This window comes from Gregarina niphandrodes, assembly GCF_000223845.1.
Source record: "Gregarina niphandrodes unplaced genomic scaffold scaffold00003, whole genome shotgun sequence".
Classification (NCBI taxonomy): domain Eukaryota; phylum Apicomplexa; class Conoidasida; order Eugregarinorida; family Gregarinidae; genus Gregarina; species Gregarina niphandrodes.
This window is the reverse complement of record NW_011646045.1, coordinates 356317-367295: the sequence shown is the minus strand read 5'-3', so window position 1 is coordinate 367295 and position 10979 is coordinate 356317. Positions and strand designations below refer to the sequence as shown.

The 10979-nt window shown below is 51.9% G+C and overlaps 4 protein-coding genes across 4 annotated transcripts; 2 read left to right on the top strand and 2 right to left on the bottom strand.

The window, feature by feature from the left end:
• Positions 1-97: 97 nt before the first annotated feature.
• Positions 98-3407, bottom strand: GNI_023170 (hypothetical protein; the record flags this gene model as incomplete). Its single annotated transcript, XM_011136045.1, has 2 exons — positions 98-2975; positions 3125-3407. Coding segments are annotated over 2 exons (3161 nt in total), but the record flags the coding sequence as incomplete, so codon positions are not given.
• Positions 3408-3544: 137 nt separating this feature from the next.
• Positions 3545-3999, top strand: GNI_023160 (putative triple helix collagen protein; the record flags this gene model as incomplete). The annotated part of the gene is made up of 2 exons (XM_011136044.1): positions 3545-3628; positions 3673-3999. The coding sequence occupies 2 exons, from the start codon at positions 3545-3547 to the stop codon at positions 3997-3999; spliced, it is 411 nt and encodes a 136-aa protein (XP_011134346.1).
• A 1122-nt stretch (positions 4000-5121) lies between these two features.
• Positions 5122-9417, top strand: GNI_023150 (fibronectin-binding A, amine-terminal protein; the record flags this gene model as incomplete). The annotated part of the gene is made up of 3 exons (XM_011136043.1): positions 5122-5229; positions 5315-9160; positions 9256-9417. The coding sequence occupies 3 exons, from the start codon at positions 5122-5124 to the stop codon at positions 9415-9417; spliced, it is 4116 nt and encodes a 1371-aa protein (XP_011134345.1).
• A 533-nt stretch (positions 9418-9950) lies between these two features.
• GNI_023140 (hypothetical protein) lies at positions 9951-10971 on the bottom strand (the record flags this gene model as incomplete). Its single annotated transcript, XM_011136042.1, has 5 exons — positions 9951-10171; positions 10300-10552; positions 10629-10648; positions 10753-10854; positions 10893-10971. 5 exons carry the CDS (start codon positions 10969-10971, stop codon positions 9951-9953), a joined length of 675 nt encoding a protein of 224 aa, XP_011134344.1.
• Between the last annotated feature and the right edge of the window lie 8 nt (positions 10972-10979).

The window sequence follows — 10979 nt, the reverse complement described above, 5'->3', positions numbered from 1 at the left end:
GTCATGATCATCTACTGAACTTGAAAAGTGGAATGAACTTGACCGTTGGATGGAACCAGAGTGATGAAGGGAACCGGAGTGATGAAGGGAATCGGACGTTGCTCTTAAAGAGTTAAGTTGAGAAATTGCGGCATAGTAATGTTTCTCAGCGAGGGAGGCTTGGTTAAGTTTAAGGTATGAATCGGCTGCCAAGAAATGTGCCTTAATATGTTGCGGATATCGTGATAGAATATCATTACAAAGTACTATCAGATCCTCATCGCGATTCAGATAATTAAACAGGTCAACAAGTAATTCTTTTATCCTTAAACCCTTGCATCCAATAGAACGATTATTTCCAACAGGATTTATGGAAGAAAGGTCATAACCTTGTAACTGCAAACAAGTCGATAATTGACCATTGCGGAACGCATGCAAGAACTTGGTATCGTTGCATAGTTTTTTTTCATACTTCTTGAACAGAGATTTAGACTCGGCCGTCTTGGACAAGTAAATCAAGCATCGGAACCATAGATCTAAGTCGAATACATCCTCGTCAATATTCTGTGCTTTCAGATTTATATACTCTTCACCCAGCAGCTCGAACTTCTGTACCCCAAGGTCGATAGCACGACCCCTCTGGTCCAATGGAACGCGATGATCCGGTACAACCCTCCGATCTACTGGCATAAGTGATATACCAAACTCATCCTTCTCAATTTCTTTTAACATACACTGCAGCTGGCGACCGATCAAAATAACTTTAATGCGGCAAAGCCAGGCCATCAAAGGAAAGTTACTCCTGCATTGTACTTCAAACTTCTCTGCGGAGTCTCTTACAACCTTCGAGCCTTTGTAATTACCCGGACCATTGTAACTACCAAGTCGATAGCTGTAGTCGACACCTCCGTTGTCGGGCCATAAGGTTAATCCGTTATATGGACACGAACAAAAACCTTTCGGCCTCTTACATAACACCGCCGTATTAAACCAATAAAGCAAAAGCCCATCAAGAGCAGGAAGATACGAATCCTTCAATTGTAATGAACTCGGAGTTGCAGCCTCGAAATCCTTCCGGGATATCAGATACAACGTATTAATCAAATTCAAAATGTTCTTGACTATCTGATTCCTCTCAGCATTGATCCATCGACGCAGTAATATATACAACTCATCCTGACCGTTCACTATCTTAAATATATCTGGAGCAGTTCTTGAACCACCCAAAGCCAGAAAACCACTCCCGACATCATGGCCACGAATGTCATGACCCTCAAGGCTATCGCTACCTGCATATCGATCGTGAACTTCCGATATGTAAAGGAACAATGCTATCAAGAGAATAACCTTCCAACCACTCGGCTGTACATGCTCGATGTGCGCTCTGTAAGGAATTACCTTCCTTTGACCGTTGTCAGCGCATTGTTGAACATCCGCAGGCACTCTTTTAGGAGGAACACCAAACGCGGATTGCATCAAACCCTTCAGCGGACCTGAATGGGAGGGCGAATTCGGCCACCTGGGCGGCTTTGCTTCCGTAGCGCTGGCAGAGCCCCGCCGACGATGATTCGTTGCCCAAGGACATATGGGAACTATCCCAATGTATTCAAACGAGGCTATCGTGTCAGAATCGCGCTCGATACGCTTAGGAAAATTCGTGTGCACACGATATTCATTAACCAACTTGCTCGTTGTCGCTGTCTCTCCGCATAAGAAAGAGAGTAAAACGGAGTAAAAGAGACCGTCACCAGTATTTACTCGGTCGCTGAAAACCCCGCCTTCACCCGTAAATTCAATGTATCTGGCCGCTGTCTCGTCAACAATTGTTCCATTTATAGACATCGTTCCGGTATCTCCTGCTCCTGAGCTTAAACCTAATTCTTTGGCAAGTAAGGTAGCGTCACTGCTAACTACATTATGATCGTCTCTCAAAATCAAGTATCGCCGTAAAACTTGGGACATGAAGCCAGGATTCTTAAGCATAGTTTGAGGGGGCGTAACACTCTGAGGTATAGTGCGCTTACGATTGCTGTCTTTAGGCTCGGTGACAAGATTCTCAGTCACAATCAAACGCATCAGATCATGCAAGTATACGTCGTAACCGGGACAAAACATCAGCTGCACATCTGCGACTTTGTTAAAGATAAAGTAGTAGCCAAGCTTACAACAATTCATAGCCACGTCATATAAGCTGAGTACGGATAGTTGCTCATTTTGCGCCTTGCGTCCAGAATTGTTTTTGGACGGGAGGAATTCAGCCTCATCAGTACCGCCATAAGCCGCAGCATTGCCTGGGTATCCGACGCCGGAAAATCCAGCATCATGGTTTTGTACACCGAATTCTCCAGAGCCTGAGTTAGCTTGGAACCTGTAATCACTCTTGGATAAGTTTTTCTTGTTCTTGTGGGGATAGTTCAAAATGGTTACGGAGCTACGTTCCCATTTGTATCGGTTCCAGTCCCGCTTGAAAGTATGCTTGACCTTAGCCTCATCATGCCCCACGAGTAGGTAGGTAACCGGGTCAGGTAAAATTGATCTACCTCGAGCATTTACTGGCGAGTTAGCTGGGGAGTTAGTTGGCGAGTTCGTAGGGGAATTTCTTGGGGAGTTTACAGGGGAATTAGCTCCCCAAGAGCCAACCTTGAAATGAATTCCCGAACTCGCTCCGAACCGCATGGGGTCCAACCCTCTTGGATCATCCATTTGGCGTCCGTCCAACGCCCCTTTCAGATGTCTGTAATAGAACCGCTCTAGTTGAGCGACATGTGGCGCCAGCTGGTCCGGCTCGAGACCTTCCTTCTTACCCAAGTAAATCTGGAACGTGAAAAAGATATACTGCAGCTCCCACTCATTATCTTCATCGAAGCCATCCTCCGCCTTACGCTCAGCTGCAATTGTCTGTCCCGTCAGTATATCTATTATCACTTCCGGCAAACACAATAAAAGTCCACTCTCATTTAACTTGTGCCGAAATATATCCGTCACCCTTTCCGCAACTGCAACAAACGGAATGTAGGTTACCGATTAATCGAACGCCCATGTGACCCAAAGACCCGTGCCTATGACGACCGTCCATCGGCCATTGCGGGAATCGCATTGCGGGAATCGCGTCGTAGATATCCGCGTTGACGGAAGAAAAGCTTACATTGTTTCAACAACAGGTCATCAGAGAGACGATACGAGTGTAGACAAGCGTACAGTTGGTAGATAGAGTTCCAGGATGCATCATACTTTTGGTTGAACCTCAGATGACCGAACGTCCCGAGATCAATTCCTAACCGTGTGTGCGACCACTCAGAAGAGAGGGTCTGGAGCTGCCTCTGTATAAAATCGAAAACTACACCCTTTCGCTGACCGCCAGTTCTAGGCTCATTACCACTTCGAATTCCATCAACGCCGTAGACTCCTTTATTTGCCTCTGAGACCATGTTGACTCTTCGAAAAGGGTTTGTATTAACACTCGCCAACGGAGCATCACTCACTCCAAACGGACTATTCCCAGCCGAAGTGCTTTCTTCAGCCGTAGCACAAACTGCATGCAGAACAGTCGGCGCAACATCCACAAATGGACCCCTCACAGACGGACCGCTTTTGCCCAACAGAGGCGACGGACGGAAACTTGGAGACGGCGAAAAACGCGGCCGAGAAGGTAAAACACCATTAGCGCCTCCTGTCGTATCATTGGCGTTCCAGCGCAAGGTTGGAGACCCCCGTACTGGTGGTACCTCTGTGGTTAATACCATTCCTGTGGCCAGTGGTACTCCTGTGTCCACTGGCACTGTTGGGGTTAACGGCGCTCCTGTGGCCAGTGGTACTCCCGTGTCCAGAAGCACTCCTGCGGCCAGTGGCGCTCCTGTGGCCTGCGGCGCTCCTGTGCTCAGTGGTACTGTTATGGTTAGCGGCGCTCCTGTGACTAACGGGACGCCTCTGGACAAGGGCACTGCAGCCGATGTCGGTACTCTGGGAGAAAATGGCCGCACTTCTGTCCGTAATTCTGTCGGCAAAGGAGCTCCTGCATAGAAGGCAGCTTCTGCGGTGAAGGGAGCCTCTGCTGCGAAGGGAACTTCTGCGGTGAAGGGACCTTCTGCGGCGATCGAAACTTCTGCCGCGAAGGGAGTCCCTGCAGAGAAGGGAACCTCTGTAGGAAAGGGAACTCGCTCAAAAGAGGGAGCTTGTTCAGGAAAAGGAGCTTGTTCGTTACAGGGGGCTTGCTCCGGGCAAAGACCTTGCTCGAGGAAGGGAGCTTGCTCGAGAAAGGGAGCTTGCTCGAGAAAGGGAGTTTCCTCGAGAAAGGGAGCTTGCTCGAGAAAGGGAGCTTGCTCGGGAGAGGGGACTCTCACAACGTAGGGAGCTTCCGCAACGTAGGGAACTTCCGCAACGTAGGGAGCTTCCGCAACGTAGGGAGCTTCCGCAACGTAGGGAGCTCCTGTGGGAAAAGGAACTTCTGCGGTAAAAGGAACTTCTGTGGCGAAGGGACCCTCTGCGGCAAAGGGACCCTCTGCGGCAAATGGAGCCTCCACTGGGTCTTCGGCAAATGGAGCCTCCACTGGGTCTGCGGCAAATGGAGCCTCCACTGGGTCTGCGGCAAATGGAGCCTCCACTGGGTCTGCGGAGAAGGGAACCACGGCGGGGTCTGTGGGGGAGGAAACTTCTGTGGGAAAGGAAACTTCTGTGGGAAAGGGGTTCCTTGTGGCTATTTGCATGTCGGACAGGTCTTGTCCGTGCATGCCCGCAGCTTCAGTATTCTGGTCGGTGATGTTGCTACGCTGGTCAGTGCGTTTCCCACCCCCGTCCGTGCGATTCTGGTCAGCTAGGGGTCGGCTATATTTGTCGGGTAAGGACCCGCCGTCGTGCCATCCTTCTGCGATGCGTGGTTGTTTTCGTGCAACAGTCCAGGCCCCGGGTGCTCGGCCTCGACCGATTTCAAGTTTGTAAGTTGACACAACACTGGAAGGCTTCATGTCAGGAGTATTGGACCCGACATCAGAAAGGACATCAGTGGATGGTAGAATGGCAGAATGCCCGATGTCAAAAGCGGTAGAGCTCTTCAGCCGTCTAGTGGAAACGGTGTTCAGGAAACCGATCGGCTTTCGGTGATTGAGAGTCGTGGCTTCCCCGAGCATATCATTATTGCTCAATTAAATGGGGAAGGCGCGGATGGCTGCTATAGACCTGAGGTCTATAGCACAGTCCCTGAACCAGCAGTGCCAGCATCTAAGGGTGGCCAATGTGTACGATATTTCGTCTAGAGTAAGTGCGACAACTTTGAATGCGACCCACATACTCGCATACGTGTCTAAGTTCAACTACGTATGTTGCCACATGTACCCCGTAGATGTACGTATTGAAACTTTCTCACAATAATGAGTCGGAGAAGAAGTACTTGATGTTACAATCGGGTGTTCGAGCGCATTTATCGAATTGGAAACGAAGCAAACAGGCTGTTCCATCCGTGTTTACCATGAAGTTACGCAAGTACATTCGTACGAAACGGGTTGCAAAGGTCCAGCAGTTGGGAACGGACCGTGTTCTGGACTTACAATTCGGCTTTGAGGAGAATGCTATTCACCTAATTGTCGAGTTCTATTCAAGAGGAAACGTCATCCTTACTGACCACGAGTACATCGTTATTGCTGCGTGGCGGCAATTCAGGGACAATGAGAACGAATTTGCAGTAAAGATGAAGGAAACCTACCCCATCGCGCTGTACATGAAAAATGACCTCTTTCAAAGGTGGGCCCTCGTTCCTCGCGCAGGCACGGAATACCAGCCTCACCATTGTGCTGAGATGCCCTGTAAGCTCTGCCTTAAAGTCAAGGAATGCTCACAACACACACAGAGGGACTGGTCGGGTAAGGTGGATAAGAAGGGAAAGCCCCTTCCGCTCAAACTCAGTGACTTGGTTGCCGGGGCTGTTCCGTCGTGCCACAGGCAAATGATCCTGGAAGCTTTGGATGACGCTCAAGCCGCCGACGAACCAGTTCTTTTACCGCAAGTAGTCCGTCCGTCGTCAGAGGGTGGTCCGCATGTGTCAGCACCCAGATTGAAACCCGAGTCAGAAGGGCCGGAAACAGCTGAGGTGGAGATTCCGGAATTGGACGAATCGGTTGTGGCTAGAGTGACCGGTGTGGTGTCACATTTGGTTAACATTTGGCGTCGTGTCGACGAGGGTCCTTACACGGGTTACCTGTACAGCCGAGTCCGTGATGACGCGGCGCGCGATGGTGTGGATAAAGCAGAGCGTGTGAAGGGGGGTAGTGCTGTGGATGCAATGAAGGATAGCGGTGAGTTGTTAAACTTTTCACCGTATCCCTTGAAGACAGGTTTGATGAAGGAGGCGTCGGTGGTGGAGCAGATTTTTCAGTCGTTTCATGAGGCGGCGGACGTGTACTTTACAACAGCGGAGGTGCAGAAGGCGAGCAAGTCAGCGGACGAAAAAATGAATGAGTTGATTTCCAAGGTAGAGAAGATCCGTCGCGACCAGTACACGCGTGTAGAGCAGTTGGAACTGGCTGCACGTGCGGCGGAGAAGCAGGCCAACGCAGTGGAATTCCATCTCGATTTTGTCGATCAGGCCGTGGAGATGTTACGACGACTGGCAGACTCTGGGTCAAGCTGGTCCGAGCTAACGGAGGCGATTAAACAGCAGGCCCGACAGAACCATCCTATCGCGTCCTTCATAATGAACTCGGACTTTGCTAAGCACAAAATCCAACTGATGCTCCCTAGCAGCGTATGGGGCAAGGATTTCGACCAGGCAGAGGTGGACATTGTGGGCCAACCTGGAGCCAAGGCGAACAAGGAGGGTGGACATGACGGGTCGGAGGAGCATGGAGAGGGCAAGTCGGAAGCCGGGTCGGAGGAGCATGGAGAGGGCAAGTCGGAAGACAAGTCGGAAGACGGGTCGGAAGACGGGTCGGAGGACGGCGGAGAGGGAAAGTCGGAAGACGGGCTGGAGGCTGAGGATGAGTCACAGTTGATTCCTGTCTGGCTGGACTTTCGGGAGACGGCTTACGGGAACGTTAAGTTACTGCACGAGAACAAAAAGGCTGCGTGGTTGAAGTACGAGAAGACCAAGACTGCGGCGGATGTTGTGATCCGGCAGGCGGAGGTTGCGCGTGCGCGGGAGACGGTGCAGCGCGACTTGACCGCTACGGCGGAGCGTCAAATATGCTCCGTGCGAAAGATCTACTGGTTCGAGAGGTTTTTTTGGTTCCTGTCTTCGGATGGTTATCTGGTGATTGCCGGTCATGATGCGACCCAGAACGACATTTTGTACAAGAAGTACTTGACAAAAAATGACCTGTACGTACATGCCGACGTTCATGGCGCTGCCACTTGCATCATCCGCAACCACGACGCGTCCGCGACCACAACTGATGCTAACAAACCCGGCAGACCCTCCGTGCCGGAAACCACAATACAGGAAGCCGGCATCATGTCTGTCTGCCGGTCCAACGCCTGGAAGAACAAAGTCATCACCACCGCCTACTGGGTCTACGCGGATCAGGTCAGTAAAACCCCGCAAGCAGGCGAGTATGTCTCCACCGGAGGCTTCATTATCAGAGGCAAACGTAACCCCATCCAAGTTCGGAAACTCGAACTCGGAATAACGGTCCTATTCTGTCTCGGAGATGAAGAAAGCAAACGAAGACACCACCCGACATTGCCGCAAGTCGAAAGCGGGGAAGACTACCCCAATGGGGAAGACCCCAATGGGGAAGACCCTAGTGGGGAAGACCACCCTAATGGGGAAGGCCACCCTGAGGAGGAAGAGCACAGTAGCGGGGCGGAGCAGGGTACGACTTCACGTCGTGACTCTCTGCGGTCGAATTCATCTCGTGTGCAGTTTGGGTCGTACGAGGTGGCGCCGACGCCAGTGATCGAGCCGGCAGTGGCTTTCGATCCGGAGCAGACGGAGGTGATTCCGATACGGTCGGACCGGTCGGTGCATTCGCCGCTGACTTCGTCGGAGACTGCTTCGCCGCCTCCTGAGTTGGCGCAGATCGATAAGTACCACGCAGGCAACATCTGTGACGAGTACCACAATCCGAAGCAGCTACGTCGACCAGACTCGGCAGACGAGCTACCTCCGCCTCTCGAGTATGCCGGACGTGCCGCCCCCGGACCCCTCCTTCGGAAGGAAACGCCTGAAACGAAGGCACTTGACGCACTCTGGGAGTCGCCTCTGACGCCACCACCCGTCCTCGTTGGGGGTCAAGATGACCAGGGGGTTCAAGACGGCACAGGGGGTCGGAGAAGTCAAGAGGGGGATCCAGATCACAGACCACGACCCCACGACTCATCTAAAGAATCTCTCAGTCGCAGTTTAAGCGGCGTTGACGAAGGACCCGCACCCCGGCGCTTCCTGCCTCAGGAGCTGCCCAGCACGCGAGCGCTTTTAAAGCGGACAAGCATCGGCAGTAGACGCTCCAGCAACGCCGACCTCCCCTCGCCGATTCCAGAGGAAGAAAGTCCCGAACTGCATCCCGACCTTCTTGCCTCACCCTTGGATGACTCCCAGAGTGGTGAGGGGAGGAGCAGTGGGAGTGGGACCAAGTCTGGTCCGAGTAAGTCTGGTACGACCAAGTCTGGTGCGGCCAAGTCTGGTGCGGCCAAGTCTGGTGCGACCAAGTCTGGTGCGACCAAGTCTGGTGCGACCAAGTCTGGTGCGGAGGAGGATTCGAGGTGTGACGGGGGAAAGAGTAAGGGTGGCATTGAAGGTGCTGGGAAGAAGCAGATGGCGTTGTCCCGGGCGAAGGCGAAGAAGTTGAAGAAGATGAAGGAGAAGTACGGTGACCAAAGTGACGACGAGCGCGAGTTGGCGATGAAGTTGTACGGGTCTAAGGCGTTACAATTGGGCGCGAAGGCGGCTGACGAGGCGTCGGCGGCGGTGGTAAGCAGGGAGACCAAGCCGGAGACCAAGCCGGACCGGAGCGCTGCGGAACGTCGTTTCGGAGGTGAAGAAGACGCGGAGATCGACAAGGAGTGGACGACCCGATTGGCGGTGTTAGACGAATTGACAGGCAAGCCGCATGAGAAGGATACACTCCTCTTTGCACTGCCCATGGTCGCACCGCTACCCGCCCTCAAGAACTGTAGATATAAAGGCAAACTGCTTCCCGGCGGAGGCAAAAAGGGACAGGCAGTCAGCCTCATACATCGCGCATTCATCGAAATGGTAAGTCCTCAAAACACGCATCCAAACACTACCACACACGGCGTAACCCGACTCCGACCTGAGTACCTACCTGCTTTAATCACGACCGATTTCAGACGCCCAAAGATTCGACTTTACGGCATCTCGTTAAAGCTATCAATTCTGATGAACTCAGCGCAATCGTGCCGGCAAATCCTGTTGTACAAATGGAGGGCGCCGAGAAACTTATGAAGGACGACCGCAAGCAAAAGAAGGCTTTGAAGAAGCTGAAAATATAAGCCTCTTAGGCCAACACTCTTTTTGCCCGATCGCACACAACAACATCACACACAACAAACATGGAACCGACCAGAACACGGAACCGATCTGCTTAACTACTACACTATCTAACAGAGTCGGTGCGATCAACAGGCAGGATACAACTAATAGACGAGAAACAGATCCGTACCAACTCAAAGGTAGGGACGGCCTCGCCCACCCCCGGCCTCGCTCTCGCCGTCATGTCTTCAGCGCCGGTCGTACAACATGCGCAACCACTCATTCCTCTCAGCTTTGACACCGAACATGATAGCGGCCCCTGCAGTGTCCATTCTGCTTCTTGACTCCTCTACAGCAGAGATGTCATCTACGGGTATTACATCTGTGCGACAAGACAGATGGTGGCAAGACAGATGGTTTGACGAATGCCCTAGTTGTTGTCGACTAGCATGTGTGGTCGACCAGAAGATGTGGTCGACCAGAAGATGTGGTCGACCAGAAGATGTGGTCCACCATAAGATGTGGTCGACCAGAAGATGTGGTCAAAGCGTGTCTAGCAGGTTGACTTACGAAACTTGATGGCGTAGAATGACGTGGCTGTGGTGGTCGCGGCATTCAACAAGGAGGTAAAGGTAGAGAGCAGTCCGCCGGTGGTCTGTGTTTCGCCCGAGTCCAATGCCACAGGTTGAACCTTTCTTGTTTTCGGGTGGAGATCCACGGAGTACAGGGCTGACGTTTTCTCGTCTGTGGGGGACGCATACAACTCCAGCATCACTAAAAGAAGGAAGGTGACCTTACCGATTTGCTAGGACCGAAGTTCAGGGCCGAGAGGTTTAGGGCCGAGGTTCAGGGATGACAGGTTTAGGAGTGAGGGTTTTGGATCAAAGGAACCGTGGTCTTACTGTCCTGGTAGAGCACAGCGACTGCGACTGGATGGTTATTTTCGGCAACAGCTGCATTCAAATCCACCAGATCGGCAACATAAATCGCCGTGGACACACGCTTGACCGGTTTCAAGAACCGGTCTGCAGCAAATCCATTCCGCGTACTTACGACTAAACATTCTCCAAGATAGTCCTCAGACGGGAAACGGGTTTGGATAATCACCGCCTCAGGCGACGGAGACTTGCAGAACACCGGTATTGCAGTCTCGCGCTGCAACATAGAACATAAATGGTTCCCTAACATACACCCTAACATACGCTGGACAGACCCAGGACGGGCGGCTTACATTGATATTGATAGGTATGGCTACAAGAACAAGCGTATGGCTTAGAAGGTCGTGCAGTATGTGCCGTGCAGTATGTGCTGCGTAGGGTGTGTGGGTTGTAGGATGTGTGCGTTGTGGTACGTACGACAGGACTTGCTGCTGTTTATGTCGGCGTGAGCCGAAGCCGTAGCGGGAATAACTGGCATGCCGTAATGATAGTAGTTCATACAGATTGCCAGTAGGAATTCTGAAAAGAACTGGGTCGTGGTCGCGCGTATAGCGTACGAGATTTGAATTTAGTTTCTATGACAAGGTCGTTGTAGTTGGTGAATCTGAGAAGCACGAGTCCTTCGTAGCCGCTCATGACGTGGA